Source organism: Aspergillus ibericus (assembly GCF_003184845.1).
Source record: "Aspergillus ibericus CBS 121593 unplaced genomic scaffold BO80scaffold_22, whole genome shotgun sequence".
Lineage (NCBI taxonomy): Eukaryota > Fungi > Ascomycota > Eurotiomycetes > Eurotiales > Aspergillaceae > Aspergillus > Aspergillus ibericus.
In genome coordinates this window covers 258,320-275,203 of record NW_020292120.1, presented here as the reverse complement: position 1 = coordinate 275,203, position 16,884 = coordinate 258,320, and the positions used below count along the sequence as shown (strand labels likewise).

Genomic DNA, 16,884 nt, shown 5'->3' with positions numbered 1-16,884 from the left:
GGACTACCATGAGAAATGCCAATATTTTGAAGATCGCTTATCAATTAATCATATCCAGCCGGCCTGAGTAATCGGAATACCCCGCTAGATAGAGTTTCCGGAGAAGGCTACCAGTCATTGGAGGTATGGGTCCGTATCTAGTAGCAGGCGCTTTCCATTCTGATAGGGACGCCAGGCAGGGACAAGTTGACGAACAAACTGAATCTTAACGAACCCTTCCCGAAGGTTGCCACCGGCTGATTGATAGACGCGGCAGAGGAGCGATGTGATTTGATGGGGGCAAAAAGGGCCAAAACCAGCAGGGAAGCAAAAAAAGGGAAAGTGAGGGTATAGTATGGGGTGGTATCCCGTACCCGCCGTGGTCTGGCGGTATCGTACCGTATGTATGCATGGACGCATGTACCTCTGGACGGCGGCGCCCGGTGCAGCGGCTCCCTGACCAAAGGGAAAGCAGGACAAGATAACAGGCGAGGATTCTATATGATAATAAATTATATTAGTCCCAGGTATCGCCAGCCGTCCGTTTTGCCTCTCCCTCCTTTCCCCCCCGTTCTCCTGAATTGGCATATTTTGCAGTCGACACCTGCACTTATCACGAGTCTGCGCCGCTTCTTGCGTTTCTTTCATCCTTTGTTCTTCCCTCCCTGCCCTCCCAAACAATTTGGAGGCATACTACTGCTCACCTGTCAGCCAACAATAATTCCCTTGTCGCTCATCCACCCGGGCTTACCACCCCTACGCCCCTCCCCCCTCAGCTGATTGCTCCGGTGCTCATCCATACCCACTCCTCCCTCCCAGTCCCTTCCCCCCTCCCCGATCACGTACCACCTACTAGTCTAGGCTGGTTGGTACGTCGTAGGTCCGTGGTGCTTGCATATTAGCTCCCCCGGTCCTTTCTTTTTCTATCCAGTCCACCCATCTTCTCCTTTTTTGGTGATCCCTCCTGCTTCAGCTCGCCTCTTTTTCTCCTTCAGCTTTGTCCCGGCGACAGGCTTTCTCTTCTCGCCTGACATACGAGACTTCTCTTTCCTCCTTCCCCTCTTCCGTGGAGTCTTGCATCGTTGTGGGCGGCTTAGTGAATTTATTCGACTCGGCACCCCCTATATCTATTTAGGTACAACCCGGCCTTGTCTCTTTCGTCTCGACTACAGTTACGAGGCATAGCGCCTTGGGCTATTCAATGAGTCACGGCTGACTCTCGCTTCTTCTCTATTTTTACAGGTCGCTTTCTCATTTCGCTCTGTGTCTGGTCAGCAAGATGTCGACTCTCGCTGTCCTTGCTACGAGTATATGAGCGTTCCTCTTCAGAGTCCGCCTAACTAGATAGATTTTGTCTCGTTGGGCGAAGCGATTTCCGTAATGGAGAAGCTGAACACTGAAGATGGACAGCTCTTCATAAAAGTTTGTGCCCTCCATCTCACAGTCTTCCCTGGTTCATCCCGCAGTGTCCCCCGCACGGCTTTGCTAACCTTGATCTTTCTTCTAGAACCTTGCTAGCTTCGTGCGAACCCATGAAAAGGCGCTTGCGAATGCGCTGCAACTGAGGCGCCAGCCGACAAAAAATGCGCAATCTACACATACCCAGTCGGGCTCGTCGAGCTCGGCGTCCTCAACCCTGGCAGCGGCCCTGTCCTTCGGGGCACTAAAATTCACCTCGCAGAATGTCAAACCTGCCAAACTTACCCTCACCCCCCATCATCTATTCTACCTCCTCTCCCGTTTCGAAGAACTTTCCATTGCCGTGGGCCCTCTGAATGTTAGGCTGGAGAACATCCACACGGACGGGTCACAGTCCTATGTGTCCTTCCTGAATAAGCCTCAGCGATCCAGTGGTGACCGGGACTCTATCCACTCCGTGTCCAGTGTCCGTAGCGTCATGTCCGGTATGAGTTCGCTTTGGTCTTCGATTGGCTTGGGTTCCAAAGACTCGGTTTCCAAATCGGAAAAGGCCAAGGCTGCTCTAGAAGCGGATACCAAATACCTATACTCTGCCTTTACCAAGATCCCATGCCTGCGTTTAGCCCCCGACCGTCGTGCCCGGTTAATCCGTGGCTACGAAGAGTTCCCCTTTGATACAGCCGTCCCCTTGCATGCCTTTAAGAACCTGAGCGCGTTAGAGATTATTGATATAGACTTTCGCTCGTTCTTCGGCTGGGATAGGCTATCCGAGCAGTTGCGGACGCTGACCGTCAAGAGGGCCAAGATCGAAGACCCGGCCGACTTGCTTACAGGCATCGTGCTGGATGACATTGACAAACGCCGCCGGCGGTCATCCAAGCACCATCACTCGCCAATGATGAGCTGGAGTGGAAACGCAAATCCTCAGCCTGTACACAAATCCGAGCTCTCTGGATCGCTCTCTGCACCTGGATCACCAGTTGCAGATGCACCGTTCGGAACCAGCTCGAGTCCTCAGTCGGCGTCTATGATCAGGATGGCATCAGAGGGGTCCAAAGCTCGCCCACGGACCGGAAGCATTTCTCCTTCCCGTCCTACCAGCTCAAAGCATTCGACTTATCGACACAGCCGTGGAAATGTCTCTCGGATCAGACGTACTGGGTCAGGTAGTTCCAACTCCAGCGAAACCTCGGGTCACCGCAACGGAAGCTCTTCGAATCTTCTCGCTGGTGTCTTGCCGGCATCCAAATGGCGATTTTTGCGACACCTCGGCCTTCCCGACAACTCCCTGACCTCTATTACTGCCGCCAGCCTTGCCCCAGTTGCCAATACATTACAGTCCCTCGACCTATCCACGAATCTCTTCACCGAAGTACCCGACAGTCTCGCATCTTTAGTTGCTTTGAGGGCTTTGAACCTCTCACATTGCATGATCGAATCGCTTCACTCTGTGTCTCGCAATCCCCTTCCCGCAATCACCGCACTCAACCTTCGTGGTAACCGTCTTCGATCTCTCGCGGGCATTGAGAGGCTGCTTTCTTTGGAGCGACTCGACCTCCGAGATAACAACCTCACCGATCCTACCGAAATTGCTAGGCTTACCAATCTCCCTGAGATACGGGAGATTTGGGTCTCTGGCAATCCCTTTGTGAAGACGCACTCGAACTACCGTGTTGTGATCTTCAACTTGTTCCGACGTACTCCGGGTTATTCCGAAGACATCATCATTGATGGATCGGGGCCAGGATATACCGAGCGGAAGCAGTTGGTGGACCGAGCTGCTGAGCCCGAAGCTGCACCCGTCATACGATCCGTCGCGGCAGATCTTTCTGCCGTCGTTAGCAAACCATTGCACACTGCCACCCAGGAGCCTCCGCTGCTTTACGAACAAATCGGGCACATAGGACGAGTGGGGCAGAATGGCATCGAAGTGGGATCTACTCGTCGGAAGAAGGGTGCTCGGCGGAAGATCGCCGATCGGCCTCTTGAAAAGCCTTCGACTGATGGTCATCGTGATTCAGGTGCGGTGGTGCCTTCTATTCCTTCTGTCCAGCCTGTGCAATTACCTGTTGATCCGTTTGTCACGACACCTTCCGACCGTCAATGGAAATCTGATGGTGGACCTCAGGCCAGACCCGTTAGTCCCAAGAGTCCGGACAAGACAGATGTTGACCGAAATCCTTCTGCCCTCCAGACAAAAGACTGTCTAGATCTCCAACATGCACCCCAGAGTAAAGACTGGGCCGTGGATAGTGATTTCTACAGACGGCAACTAGAGGTTCTTAGGCAGGAGCTTGGAAACAGCTGGCTTAGAACGCTCGAGGACCACCGGTGGAAGGATGCGCAGACGGATATCAACGTATCTTGTACTGGGCCCGATTACAACGACCCAACCAGGATCCCCGTTGACTCTTTGACGAGGGTGAATCCCCAAGTCATCTTGAGCGGCGGCCATGCCTTGAGTTAAACGGGCAGTCGAACAAGTCAAAAGGGAAAAAATGAAAAAAAGCCCCCCCAAAAAAAGCAAGAAAAATCGACGAAAGCAAAGAAGAAAAGACGAAAACCGGAAAACAGTACAAAAAAAGGAAAATGAAGGGAAGGAGAGAGATTGAAGGAATAAGGGAGCAAAGAACATCATGGCCCCATCCATGGCCGCTACTAAGTCTGAGATTTCGGTTACCCGTCTTACACCCCGGAGAAAAGTTCCGTTTGGCTTCGAAAACGCAGTTCTTCCATGATACCATTCCGGCTTTTGAATATACGACCTTATACACGCAGACCCCTGACGATATGCTTCTCGCAACTGGTTGCTGAACCGCATCATTGACGGCGTTAGGTGATCTTTCAGAGCTTACGGACCGGATGCGTGAACCCCTGGCTGTTTCTTCTTCTTTTCTACTTCATCTTTCTCCTCCCTCTCCCACTCCTCTCTTGCTTCTCCGTGGTTATATACCTCCTCCGGCCCGCATCCGACCGTTCCCGGCTGGTCCATCTGATAGGATTACCTCTTTCTCTTCTTCTTCTAGACGGCTTGTATTGTATTTGGGACAGGAGTGCTGGTGTCTGGGCGTTGCTGGTGTTTGCTTTGTGCACGTTTGCCTGTTCGCTTTCGGTCATTGTCATTTCTGCTGCTCCTCCCATTCCGTGCAGGAATGGGAGGGCCATTGATTCTTCAGGATGTATACTCATTTCCCGTGGTGCTGATTCCTACGGATTGTTTTGCAGGTCTTTGCAGACCCATGATGAGATTCGGACCTAATGCATGAGACACGAAGATGTTGTGACGAGTCAGATGTTCTCACCCCGGCGGTAGCGCCCATAATTGAAATGCAATGTGCCCAGAGCACTTTCGGATCAGGTGCGGTGCGTCATCGGTAGATAGAGGGGAAGGACCCCGCTTGTAGGGCGCGTAGGAATGGACAGCGATCGAGACATTCTGGAAGGAAAGTCTCGGGTGCGGGGATTTTCGGTCACCTACGGCGTTGAAGGGTTGGGGCAAAGCATGCAGGTGCTCGTGCGACCCAGGGGTGGCAGGCATACGTAAGTCGAGGGGATGGAATCTGGATGTACATGATGGGTAGACAATGGGTCGGAAGATCCTCCACAGGTATGTTGAGTATTCCAGCTCGAGTTGAGGGTCGTGGGGACAGCTTTGGAGCGGGTGGCGCTCTTCTGCTGCAATGAAGGGAATCGCGGCATCGATTGGCGGTGCTCCCTTGCAGGAGCAACGGTCGAGGTCGGGGAAGGTCTGGGGTTGGGGGTGGTCTGGGATGAGTGTCGCGGGTGAGGGCGATGGTAGGAGACGAAGACAGGTGGTTTGATAAGAATAGGAAGCTGGAGACGGAGAGAGAGAGAGATGCCCTAGGAGGGTTCCAGACAGGACCTCAGCAGGAGGATGGTTGAGGTATACGAGATTGGCGTTGGACTCGAGATGAAAAGAACCGCCGCCTGCCGCCCGGGGGAGGAGCCAATCAGGGCGGTCGACCACGAGGCCGGGGCGGTTCCCTTTTGCCATCGCCCGGCGCAAGTCTTGAGTTGCTGCTCTCTCCCTTTCCATTGCTGTGCTTCCTGTCGCTCGACTTCGCCTGCTGCTTGCTGATTGATTCTCTCGCGCGCGTCGCTGGTGAGCTTGTCTCTTTTGTTGCTGTCCTCCTCTGTCCCCAGTTGCTTGCCCCAATCCAATCTCCCTTCACATCGCTTTGCTCTGCTGCTTCTCTTTCTCGTGGAATTTCGCGAAAATTTTTCAGCCTCGACTCTGTTCCCTCAGGCCATCGAGTGCGCGAGATCGATCGATCCCTTGATTGCCATCCATTCATCCACCCTCTCAGACTCAGACTCTCTCTCTCTCTCTCTTTCTTTCTTCTCCCTCCCTCCCTCCCTCCATCGTTCCCCCCTCTACCTGACCAGATCAAACCGTTTCCCTCACACACCCCCCTCACGCCACCAGGTGCAGAGATTCTTCTGGAGCGACTCCAGTCTGGTGTTCCTCCTCCAACCCGCCCACACCAAACAGAGAACCCCCCCGAGCCAAACCAAGCCCAACTTTGTTCGCCCGCCGCCTACTGCTATTTTTTGCAACGGCCCCGTCCAGAGCAGCCTTCGCCCAGCGATATCCCTCAAAACCTTGCTAGCCGCATCTCGCCGTTATCAACGCGCATCGCCCTCCTCCTCTCCCTCCCCCGTGTGAACAAGGCTGCTTTATTCTTCCTCCGCCATCTGCCATCGCTGTCCGATCTCCGCTCAGTGTTCCAGGCCTTTTGGCCTCTTGCCGCCTTCTGATTCCCCTTGTCTTTTTAGATTCTGTTTGGTAAGCCGGTCTGCCCCCTCCCCTCCGGCGCCGTTTCACCCGCCATCCAGAAAGACCAGCTTGAAAAAAATTTCCCGGGCGCATTGATCACGCGTCTCCTTCCTCTCTGCCTTCTCATCTCCATCCCGCCGTCTACTTCGAACCCTCTGGGCAATTTCTAACCTGACCTTGTTGTTGTCACAGCCTATAGACGCCGCGTCATCAGTCGTATCGCTACCGAGCGCTCCGCAAAGCTTCCCTTCGCGCCCTTTCCTTTCTTCCGTTGTCAAACGCTTGTCTTAATTGACCCTTTTTTCTTTTTCTTTTCTTCCTTTTCGTTTTCCCTCTTCTCGTTCCCTCTCGTTACCGTCGTCTCTCGTTGGAGCCGCTGAATCATGGCCGACCAGGAAGTGGATTTGGACTCGATCATTGATAGATTGTTGGAGGTGAGGGGCAGCCGACCTGGCAAGCAGGTGCAGCTTCTGGAGTCGGAGATCCGTTATCTTTGCACCAAGGCCCGAGAGATCTTCATCTCTCAGCCCATACTGCTCGAATTGGAAGCACCCATTAAGGTAACGTCATCCCTCGCTCGACGCGGCAGGTCGGGTCCTCTCGCCATCGACTGCGGAGCCTAACTCGGCGGCGCTCAATAGATTTGCGGTGATATCCACGGCCAGTACTACGATCTTCTTCGCCTTTTCGAATACGGTGGCTTCCCGCCCGAGGCCAATTACCTGTTCCTGGGAGACTACGTCGACCGTGGCAAGCAGTCGCTCGAGACAATCTGCCTGCTTCTGGCATACAAGATCAAGTACCCCGAGAACTTCTTCGTTCTTCGTGGCAACCACGAGTGTGCGTCCATCAACCGTATCTATGGTTTCTATGATGAGTGCAAGCGTCGCTACAACATCAAGTTGTGGAAGACCTTCACCGATTGTTTCAACTGCCTGCCCATTGCGGCCATCATTGATGAGAAGATCTTCACCATGCACGGCGGTCTGAGTCCCGACCTGAACTCGATGGAGCAGATCCGTCGTGTGATGCGCCCCACTGATGTAAGTGCTCCTTTCGTTCCGGCTTGTGCGGTCTTTCACTTGCCAAAAATGAAGACCATCCCATTTTCTCTCTCTTCTAGAAGGCTCTAGGAGCGACAAAATTCTCTGCCAGGCTCTTGGAAGCTCTAGGCTTCACCTGCTAACGAAGATAGATTCCTGACTGCGGTCTCCTGTGTGACCTGCTGTGGTCCGACCCGGATAAGGACATCACCGGTTGGAGCGAAAATGATCGTGGTGTTTCATTCACGTTCGGTCCGGACGTCGTATCGCGCTTCCTCCAGAAACACGATATGGACCTGATATGTCGCGCGCACCAGGTCGTTGAGGATGGCTATGAGTTCTTCTCAAAGAGACAGCTGGTCACGCTATTCAGTGCTCCTAACTACTGTGGCGAGTTCGATAACGCTGGTGCAATGATGAGCGTCGATGAGAGCCTACTCTGTTCCTTCCAGGTAGGCCGCCCCGATTGGATCTCGCCTCCGATGATATGTGACTAACCCGCATTTGCTCGCATCCAGATCTTGAAGCCAGCAGAAAAGAAACAAAAGTACGTTTACGGGGGCATGAGCTCAGGCAGGCCCATCACTCCTCCGCGAAAGCAAAAGAAGAAGTAAGGAATCATACGAGCTTTTCCATGTGCAGCAGGTTCGGGCGGAGATAAGAACGTCATAAGTCCCACAATGTCACAACACACGAAAGACCCAAGCCCCCAACGACATTCGAAGGCCATACATTAGACGATCGGAAGCAGCAGTACACCTAGCCGCCCAATAAACCTCACGACACGCAGAACGTCACAACTCCCTCCGCGCATACCAGACTCCAGCGACTCCCAAGTCATTGTTTTCCCGCTGAATGTGTTTCATTTCTATCTGGAAGGTAGTTTCTGCTCCAAGTAGGGGTTGGTGTTTTTCTTTTTCTTGTTCATCTTCATTCTTCGCTTCCTCTCTTACCCATTTTTCTCCTTGCTCCCATTTTTTTTCGACTTGTGTTGTCCGAATTCATTTGACAGGAAGGGGAAGCGACGGGCTGCATCTGGTGTTTTCCATGTGCGTTTTTTATTAAAATCTTCCTGTGAGTGTAATGCCAACCAAATAAGCAACGACACGCCCGTGTCCTTCGAGCGTCCCAAGCCAAGATTCCCCTCTGCCTCTTCCTGCCTCCGTTCCTCCCCCCATCTAGCCACTTGACCTACCCTACCTACCTCCCCACCCAGTGGCTAGGCCCTCGACCCCGCCCGCGAACATGACAACCACGCCACCACACCACCTCGCGACCCCGATCCGGACTACACTACCAACATCCCTACCTACGCTACCCTACGAGATATGGACCTCGCGGAAGAAAAGAGAAAGAGCAAGAGCACAACGACGGAAATAAACGGATGCATGGATGACTGCATGAACAGATAAAAAAGGAGAATCACCAACCCGTCTAGTGAATCATGGAAATAACCGGGGGGTGTTTTGCCCGGCCCGCGTGTATTGTTGTTGTCCTTGTTATTTATTATTTATTGTATTTTACCTCATCTTGAGTCTATATCTATTTACATTTCCCACCATCATGCATTGATTTATTCATGGGAAGGAATTTTTTTAAGTATCGATCCGACGCATGCATGACTCGGAAGGATCTGGCTGGCACGTATTTAGAATCGGGGTTACTGTTTGTATGTATTTTCATTGCGCGTTTTCGATCGTATCTAGCTAGGTAAGGAACTTGCGGTAACTAAGTATTAGTTACAGTACATGGAGGAGGGAAGAGGTGGGTTTCTTTGTTCGTTTGGTTTCAGAGATGAGTAAGGAGAGAACGAATGGGGAGGAAGGCTACAACGAGACGGATAGACGGCATTGAAGGTCGACAGATAGCAGTAGATATGACTGAATCAAAGCAAAGCAAAAGCCGGAGACGCATGAGATCGCAATAACATATGTAGAAGATGGAAAGAATTGGTTTGATTGAGATTGGATGGTTCAGATGAACTGAGGTGGTTTGGAGATTAGGGACAAGGCCACAACAGGAAAGATTATTGAACAATTACGCCTAGCGAGTAAGTGTTTTCTTCAAGCGGCTGAGTGGCCTGTCTGGTTGATGTAGTGGTTCTTTTCATTGAACTGGATGGGATATATTGGATTTCTTTCACCACGGGGGTGGAAAGAAGATAAGAGGACCGCGTTCAAGGGGAATAGTCGGGTAGAGGATAAGAATCGAGGGGATGAGATATATGGCAGTGAGCAGACAGCTGGCTAGCTAGCTAGCTAGCTAACTTAGACGTATTGGGACAGCCATCTGATACCCTCACCGTATCCTATGTAACACAGAATAATTAGCTCCTGAAATGCACCCGCATCGTAGGAAGAGTCAACTCACCCTGTCTCATGACAACACTGCACATGAACACCTCAATGGGCCGGATACCCTCGAGAGGGACCTTGCCCTTACCCGTGGTCTGGTACAGCCCCAACTGGTGGCGGAGCTCATCCTCGCTAACAGCATCGGGGTGGTCGATCTTGTTTCCAAGAACCAGGAAGGGAACCTTGGCCAGGTCTTCCATGGCGAGGAGGGCGTCCAGCTCGGCCTTGGACTCGGGGAAACGCTCGTGATCCTTAGCGTCAACGAGGAAAACGATACCGCTAACTTCGGGGAAGTAGTCCTTCCACAGGCGACGAGCTGTTTTTCACATTTAATTCCTGATTGCATCGTTATAAGATGAGAGGTGTAACTCACCCTGCTGGTGACCACCCAGGTCGAAGGTCGTGAAGCGGTTGTTGCCGATGGCGAGTTCTTCGGATGCTGTTGCTGGTTAGCCTTCGTTCACGGTGGCGTGACCCCTCGCTCGCGTGTCTGCGGTCGTCCGTCCGTCTGTGGGATAGGTATACGTACTGGGATGAGCGGTGGGCTGGAGGATGGCGACCCGGTCGTTCTATAATGAAACACATAAGTTAGCTTAATTGTTCGATGCTGTCCTGGTCTATCCCTGTCGACGTCCGTGCTTCTGCGATCGGAGTGTCCCACAGGAGTCGATTCCACCGCCACCACTTCAACAACCACCACCACGATGTGAAGCCTGCCCACGAAGACAACAGAGCTCACGTACCTTCAGCATGTGCAGGAGGGTGGTCTTTCCGGCATTGTCGAGACCGAGGAACAGGAGCTTGGCGTGCTTGTTGAGCAGGCCAAGGGAGGCCAGAAGATCGTAGACTGTTCGGAGATGGCATGTCAGCAACTAATTATCTTGGAAATCTCGCATGGCAAGAGGAACAGGGCAGCAATGAGCTCTAAAGAACAGAGGAGGCCGGTTTGCAACGCCTGGTCGGGGGCAAGTCGGCGGATGGCAAAATCACCAAGTACGTACACCAGTTAATGAGCCACATGATGAAAACGATTCAAACCGCAGCAGGTGGTCTGGAAATCGGAGAGCAGCGCAAGGCAAAGGGCAAAGCGAGCCAAAGGGCGGTGGTGAACGGCTGGGCTGGAGATAAGAGCAGGAGAAGGAGCCAGGTTGCGGTGGCCGACAGTTGACGTTGGCCGGTCGCTTGCCTGCCGCTGGCCGGTTGGCTTAGCCGAGCGCTAAAACCAACTCAGCCGCCGGGAGATCAGCCGCCTGACCTCTTACACCACGACACAACTACACCACTACCAGGATCACAGGATACGCACATATCTATGTATGACGCAGTCAATTGCCCAGTGCGCACTGCTCTCTCCTATCTACATCGCAACATCGAATGCAAAGGGGTATCCACGCAGCAAACCGCCTCCATGCAACCCACGCTAACCGAGCTATGATCCCGACCGAAGACAAAATCCGTCTCACAACCGCACGGATGTAACAATGCAGGAAAAGAAGAAGAAAGGAAGAAAGAAAGTGAAGGAAGAACCAGATATGTATAGCGAAAGGAAAAGACGAAAGAAAGCAGCCAACGTAGCCGCCCCTGTGTAAATGCAGACGGGACCCTTCCGTGCAAATAGAAACCCGAGGGACACGTTGAAAGGACAAAAATAGTAACATCGAAGACAAGTGTGTAGCGAACAACGCTCAATTGAAATTTGTACACCACGTCGGTCCACTGCTCATCACGAGAGCGGCCGACTGAAGAGTGATAAGAAAAATTCGAACTATGTACAAGAATTACTCGAATCCCGGCCGGAATAAGAGGTCTAAACAGATAGGACGAGCTGGGCGTTTTCGCCAACGCCATAAGCTCTGCACCTCTCAGCAACTTCGAGGCCAAGCTCCTTCATCCGTTCAGCACCTTTTCCGCGGATCGGTCGCCGTTCCATCTGCTCCTTGGCAGCTTTGCGGCAGTGTTGGCGCCAGAACTTCTCCTTGCGTTTCTGACGCTTCTTCTCGAGACCCTCGACGATGTCGATGGGGCCTCGGGTGTGCACCTCACGGGTGCGTGAGGATTCGCGCTCGGGCGATTCCTGCACGGGGACAATGCCAGACCAGCGGTGAGACTTGTCCAGACTGGTAAAGAAGGGGTTGGGTGTCCGAGGCAGCGACTTGGTACGAGACATGGCAGGACGTTGCACCAGCTCGCTGATGTTGAGTCCCTGGGGCTGAAGACTAGGTGCCTCCTCCACAGACGCCAAGTTATCGTTGGAAGCTCGCAGCTTCATCGGCGGCGGCGGGGAGCGAAGACGCTTTGGCGAGGAACGGCCAAGACGGCGAGGCGGAGGGGAGACCATGCGTCTGGGAGACACGCGGGGAGAACTCTTCCCACTATGCTCCCGACCGGTTCTTCCCCGGGGTCCCTCCTCCATCACGGATTCTTCAAGATCCTCCTCGTCCAAATCATCTTCGTCCTCCGGGTCGGAAGTAGGGAAACTGGGATCAATATCCTGAGGAATAACGATCTGCTTGGAGAGGCGACGCTGCTCGATGCAGGACTTGTAGGCAGCCTCCAGAGGACGATCTTCGTCGAAGGTTCCGCAGACGAAATCCGTACTGTCTGGAAGGTTAGGAGTACCAGGACGCAGCTTTGGGATCTTCATGGGAGAGCGGCCAGCTGGCTTGGCGGCGAAGCCAGGAGACCATCTACGCTGGTGATGCCCATCGTTGACGGAATCGAAGGACGTGTTTGAGTCTCGACGACTGAAAGGGTGACGAGCGATGTCGACGGTCTGAGGGCTGGTGGCAGCAGTCGTGCTGGTCGGGGCCCAGAAGTCATATTCCGAGCCATCGTCACTCTCATCCGACTCCGCAAAGCCAGCTTCGTTATCCGATTCATTCCCATCGTCATCGGAGGAAAAGTCGTGAACGGTCGAAGCGTCATCTGAATCGTCCTCCTCGTCATCCTCGTTCTCTTCCTCCAAAGCCTCCTCCTCGGCTTCCTCCCCAAGCTTCCGAATAGCATTTTCTTTCTTCATGCAGTCGTTAAGCGTGATCTTTTCCGGGTATTCGCCCGACTTCTTGACCCATTCATCGTCCTCCTCGACGGAGCTGGCGAATTCGTGGAACCGAGTGGCCTCAGACTCTTCGAACTGACCCAGCCCCTTAGTTGGAACACCCCGACGTTCGACCTTCTGCTCCTGAGACTTCTTAGCCGGGGAAGGGGCGACCTTCTCCGGAGAGGCTTTGCGCGCGATAGGAGCAGGTGAGCCGCGGGGACGTGGCCGGCAACCACCACGAAGTGGAGATCGCTCCCGTCGAGACTCGGGATCCCGTGCTGGGCAAACGAAGGTGAGGACGGTCTTCCGCTTGGGCTCCGTTGGTGTCGGGCTGGCGTCATGAGACTTGGTAACTGGGCGCTGTGGGGAAGGGGTCTGTGGCTTCTGCTCTTCAGTTTTGCGTCCGCAGGCGAAGCTGATACACCGCTTGCGTCCCAGGTTGGCCTCGACCGCTGACTCCCCAATTTCCACGGCCTCTGCCTTTCTCTTATCGCCCATGGTCTTGCTAGTCAGATGCGAGGGCAGAGGCGGGCTGGGCGTATTGGAAAGAGATGGGCTGGTGAGGCCACCATCGCTGGTCAACTCGGCTGCAGAGAGGCCGCTGATGTTGGTGTATGTGTACGAGCGGTAGAAGGAGTGCTCGTGAGAGGAAGAGTGGCGGTCGGACGGGCTGAGTGGGGGGCTGTTCTTGAGGGCGCGGGTGAGGAGGGACTCCTTCCGGTCAGACATGGCGGTGGGGGACTTGACGTAAACGACACCGTCATCCATATTCATCGAGGTATTCAGGAACCGGTGATCAGGGGGCTCATCAATGTCCTCTGCCAGATCGGCCTCTTGAGGGGCCGACTTGCTAGACTGATGAGGTGAGAGCAGCATCTTCAACAGGTTGTGTATTGAGGCAAATGGTCGATCACTACCGCGGAAGTGAGCCATCCCTTCGAGAATTAGGTATATTAATAGTGAGAGGGAGGCAGGAATAAGTAGGTAGGAGAGCTTGTGAGAAGCGGTTAGGTGGAGGGTGGGCGGTAGTATAGAGTGACTCGACGGAATGGTGGCGGTAGGTAGGCGTTGAGGGTTTCAAACAGGTTTAATGTTAGGAAAGAGAAGAATATAGTTGCATCAACCAAAGAGTAAGGTAGAAGATGCTCTCTCAATATCGATCAATAGTACTACTGATCGACCCAGAGGGCGGAAATGAAGGGTGTCCTTAGTAGGACGATGATTGTCATGATATAGAACACATGGTGTGGTAGGTGAGGAGCCGTAGTAGTTTTAGTAGGTCAAAAGAGGAGAAGAGCGTCAGGTATGCGGCCAAGAGATGGACTTACGCCTTCTTCAGAGATTGGCAGCTCAAAGAGCGCCAGAAGAAGAAGACGCGTCGAAAGAGTTTCGCAGGTGCAATGTGTTGGCAGTGCTAGGTGGGATTGAGATGGAGAGAAGGAGGAATGTAAGTAGAGATGATCGGAAAATAAAAAAGTAATTAAGGGAGGGGGTAGCGAAAGGCGAAAATAAAATAATAAAAATCCAAATACGAAAATAATAATAAAAAAATGGGAAGAAAAAGTTATTATCGGGGGGGTGGTGGTCGCAGTGGTATTAGTACAGAACGCCGTCAGTACTGCGTATTCAGCTTCACCAGCCAGAGGTGGGCGGGTAAAAGAGACTCAGTAATGACGATGTGCAGGGTAAAGTCCAGTGATGGGGGGCGGGAGAGCGGCGCCAGGTTTGTGAGTTTTGGTGGGAAGAGAACTGACCCGACCGGGTTAGGGCGGGCAGTGTGGTCAGGAGTGGTCGCCACACTCTGGCACGGCAGGGTACGCCGAGAAGGAGGGCAGGGAAACAGCAAAACAGAAAATGAAAAATAAAAAAAAAGACCACACCAAAATACCCACGCTTACAATCTCTGATCTTCTCTGGGGCTTCTTTTCCTTCCTTCTGCAGGCGGCCTCGAGGCGCTCGGTCCAACCAACCCCGCCAAGCCTAGACCCACCCTGTCGTTTTCTCGCCAAATCGATGCATGCTTCGGTTCCTGCGGCTACGTGACGCTGGTTGGTATCATACCGTGGTAATCTTGCTGCGTAAATACAAAACCGTCATACACCGGATGCCGTCGCAGGAGGACTCATGAGGTAGAGTCATAAAGGAAGAAAGAGTCATCAAAGGAGGTCGGTCGCGCTGAGGATCACGGATCCCATTGTTTTACGATCTGTGCGATGACCGTTTGCCCTTTGATCGATGTCAGGCGTCACCGGGTTTGTTACAAGCCGGTTTCATCCACGGGGCAAGCCAGCGCCGAGTACAAAAGCAAAAGACTATGAGGCATTTTGGAGGTTGGCTACCAAGGCGAACTAACCTCGAGATTACTATTACTAACCCCGGTCAGTCAGAAATCATCCCCGACCATACTGGAGGTAGGAAATGCGACCACCAGCTATCTACACTAAATTTCTTGGGAGACACCAGCAGCCCCCCTTAAGAACAAGCGAATCGAAAGTAAGGGGGGTTCGCCCATTGTTTCTAGAACATGTACCACGAAGAGGATATTTTAATCTGATCGGAATGTTGTACGAATCTCTGAGGTGAATACCAGACAGCGAATAAAGGAAGAGTCCGAGAAGAAGGCTGTCAGTAAGGGAGGGCTGCTACGGGTGACCCCCACGAGGACAAGACAGGCAGGACAAGGGCAGGCATCATAGCGGCACGAGCTGCTCCTGTGGGAAGTTGCCCTACCGACCGTCGGCGCGGGTAATGCCAGGGTAATTACAAGGGCGAGGACGGCAAGCAGACCCGAACAACTGACCGTGGGAGGGCGACAGACGACCGTCGGAGTCGCGCCGAAGCCGTTTCAGCGGGCGCTTTGTTGGGCTAATCATGCTGGAGCTCTTAGGGCCCGCGCATATTATTGGATCTAGTCCGATTGGGGTCTAGTGCACCCCCATCAGCTTACTCAGGCACGCGCTCGAGCCTACTTATGCGCTGCTTATGCGTGGAGGTGATTAAGGTAGATTTTCTCGGCGAAGCTACCATTTCCGACTCGGGCGGTCGCAGCTGAAGCCACCAAGGAGATACTTAACGACAGTCCAAGATACACCCAACAATCCCCATTATAGTGCGACCACAGTGGTGCTTGGCACGCCTCATTCTTGAGACTGAAACTGACAACAATTCTAGACACTGCCTCTCCTGCTGGCTGCTATTATTGTTTGACAATTCCAATAACAATGCTTGGTATTTCTTGTCATTGCTCACTATTGCATTTGCCGAGACTTTCCCTAGCCGGGCTTAAATCTGGTCGTTCCTGATCCGGAAAGCGATGGTCTTGGCCCTGTGACGTAAGGTTTGCCCCTAGTCCTGCTGTGTCACGGCGCTTTTGAAGGTTATCTCAGTCTGAAGCAAGACGACGATACTTGTGCGATCGCGAGGATGCAGGGCACCAACATGCTTGCTACAACCTCACGGGGACTGTGAACCCCACTTGCAAGAGAAAGACTCGATGATTCTATCCAGGTTTCTCGGACCGACAAGCCCCCTGGCCATGACGACGTGAATGAACGCTTCAGTCGCACCAACCTACCCCAGAGTACTACATCGCAACGGCTACCACCCTCTGACCCAAGGGAAATTCCCCGGCCATGACCGGGACCGATCCATGACGCTCTCGAGTCGCGGAGAGTTTTTGGAGGTTACAGCGATGGCCGATGGGAGATGCTGGGTTCCAAATCTTGGGGTCTGCCACGCTGAACTCTCTAGGGTGGTTCCAATTGCCGTCCCTAGGAATGATGGTACCTAGATCGGTCCAGAGGGGGTGAGTATATTGGAACCTCGCGCCATGCTGTAGACTTGTAGACTGGAACACAGCCACCGATGGACATTGAGCAGGGAGTGACAGTCGGTCTGGGCGCGAATAGCTGGCTCTTGGCTGTCCAACATACCAGATCGATACTTGGGATCACCATGATCGGGAGGGCAACGCTGCTAGAAAAAAACAACATGGCCAGATCGGATCTGAGCTATGCAAATCAGAAGGGGGACTAGCAGTTCTGGGCTCATTATTCAATGGGCTCCTCAAACCATAGCACGATCCTGAAGGTGTCGCTGGTTTGACAGCCGAGTTCTTGTCTCCCCGCGGAGACTCCACAATGATCAACCCAGGGATGCTGGTAGCTTTGCTGTTCCGGTCCCAATTCTACAGATAGAGTTCGGTGGACAAGATGATGTCCGTTGGAATCTCAGCCTGGTACCGCTAAGTTT

General features: G+C 53.1%; 6 protein-coding genes across 6 annotated transcripts; 3 read left to right on the top strand and 3 right to left on the bottom strand.

The window, feature by feature from the left end:
• Nucleotides 1–1,006: 1,006 nt before the first annotated feature.
• On the top strand, nucleotides 1,007–4,063 carry BO80DRAFT_99323 (leucine-rich repeat domain-containing protein). Its single transcript, XM_025724994.1, has 3 exons — nucleotides 1,007–1,114; nucleotides 1,222–1,401; nucleotides 1,487–4,063. Exons 2-3 carry the CDS (start codon nucleotides 1,360–1,362, stop codon nucleotides 3,863–3,865), a joined length of 2,421 nt encoding a protein of 806 aa, XP_025574807.1. The 5' UTR covers nucleotides 1,007–1,114; nucleotides 1,222–1,359; the 3' UTR covers nucleotides 3,866–4,063.
• BO80DRAFT_99725 (uncharacterized protein) lies at nucleotides 4,061–4,631 on the top strand. Its single transcript, XM_025724997.1, has one exon. The coding sequence runs from the start codon at nucleotides 4,261–4,263 to the stop codon at nucleotides 4,564–4,566; it is 306 nt and encodes a 101-aa protein (XP_025574806.1). The 5' UTR covers nucleotides 4,061–4,260; the 3' UTR covers nucleotides 4,567–4,631.
• Nucleotides 4,460–5,899, bottom strand: BO80DRAFT_99465 (uncharacterized protein). The gene has a single exon (XM_025724996.1). It carries the CDS (start codon nucleotides 5,453–5,455, stop codon nucleotides 4,697–4,699), a length of 759 nt encoding a protein of 252 aa, XP_025574805.1. The 5' UTR covers nucleotides 5,456–5,899; the 3' UTR covers nucleotides 4,460–4,696.
• Nucleotides 5,900–6,579: 680 nt separating this feature from the next.
• glcA (type 1 serine/threonine-protein phosphatase catalytic subunit GLC7) lies at nucleotides 6,580–7,974 on the top strand (the record flags this gene model as incomplete). Its single annotated transcript, XM_025723221.1, has 4 exons — nucleotides 6,580–6,756; nucleotides 6,838–7,239; nucleotides 7,392–7,691; nucleotides 7,758–7,974. 4 exons carry the CDS (start codon nucleotides 6,580–6,582, stop codon nucleotides 7,851–7,853), a joined length of 975 nt encoding a protein of 324 aa, XP_025574804.1. The 3' UTR covers nucleotides 7,854–7,974.
• Nucleotides 7,975–9,506: 1,532 nt separating this feature from the next.
• sar1 (Arf family GTPase SAR1) lies at nucleotides 9,507–10,613 on the bottom strand (the record flags this gene model as incomplete). Its single annotated transcript, XM_025715811.1, has 6 exons — nucleotides 9,507–9,547; nucleotides 9,610–9,909; nucleotides 9,967–10,032; nucleotides 10,123–10,162; nucleotides 10,337–10,440; nucleotides 10,595–10,613. The coding sequence occupies 6 exons, from the start codon at nucleotides 10,611–10,613 to the stop codon at nucleotides 9,507–9,509; spliced, it is 570 nt and encodes a 189-aa protein (XP_025574803.1).
• A 787-nt stretch (nucleotides 10,614–11,400) lies between these two features.
• On the bottom strand, nucleotides 11,401–13,509 carry BO80DRAFT_356742 (DUF2457 domain-containing protein; the record flags this gene model as incomplete). Its single annotated transcript, XM_025715803.1, has 1 exon — nucleotides 11,401–13,509. The coding sequence occupies one exon, from the start codon at nucleotides 13,507–13,509 to the stop codon at nucleotides 11,401–11,403; it is 2,109 nt and encodes a 702-aa protein (XP_025574802.1).
• Nucleotides 13,510–16,884: the final 3,375 nt, after the last annotated feature.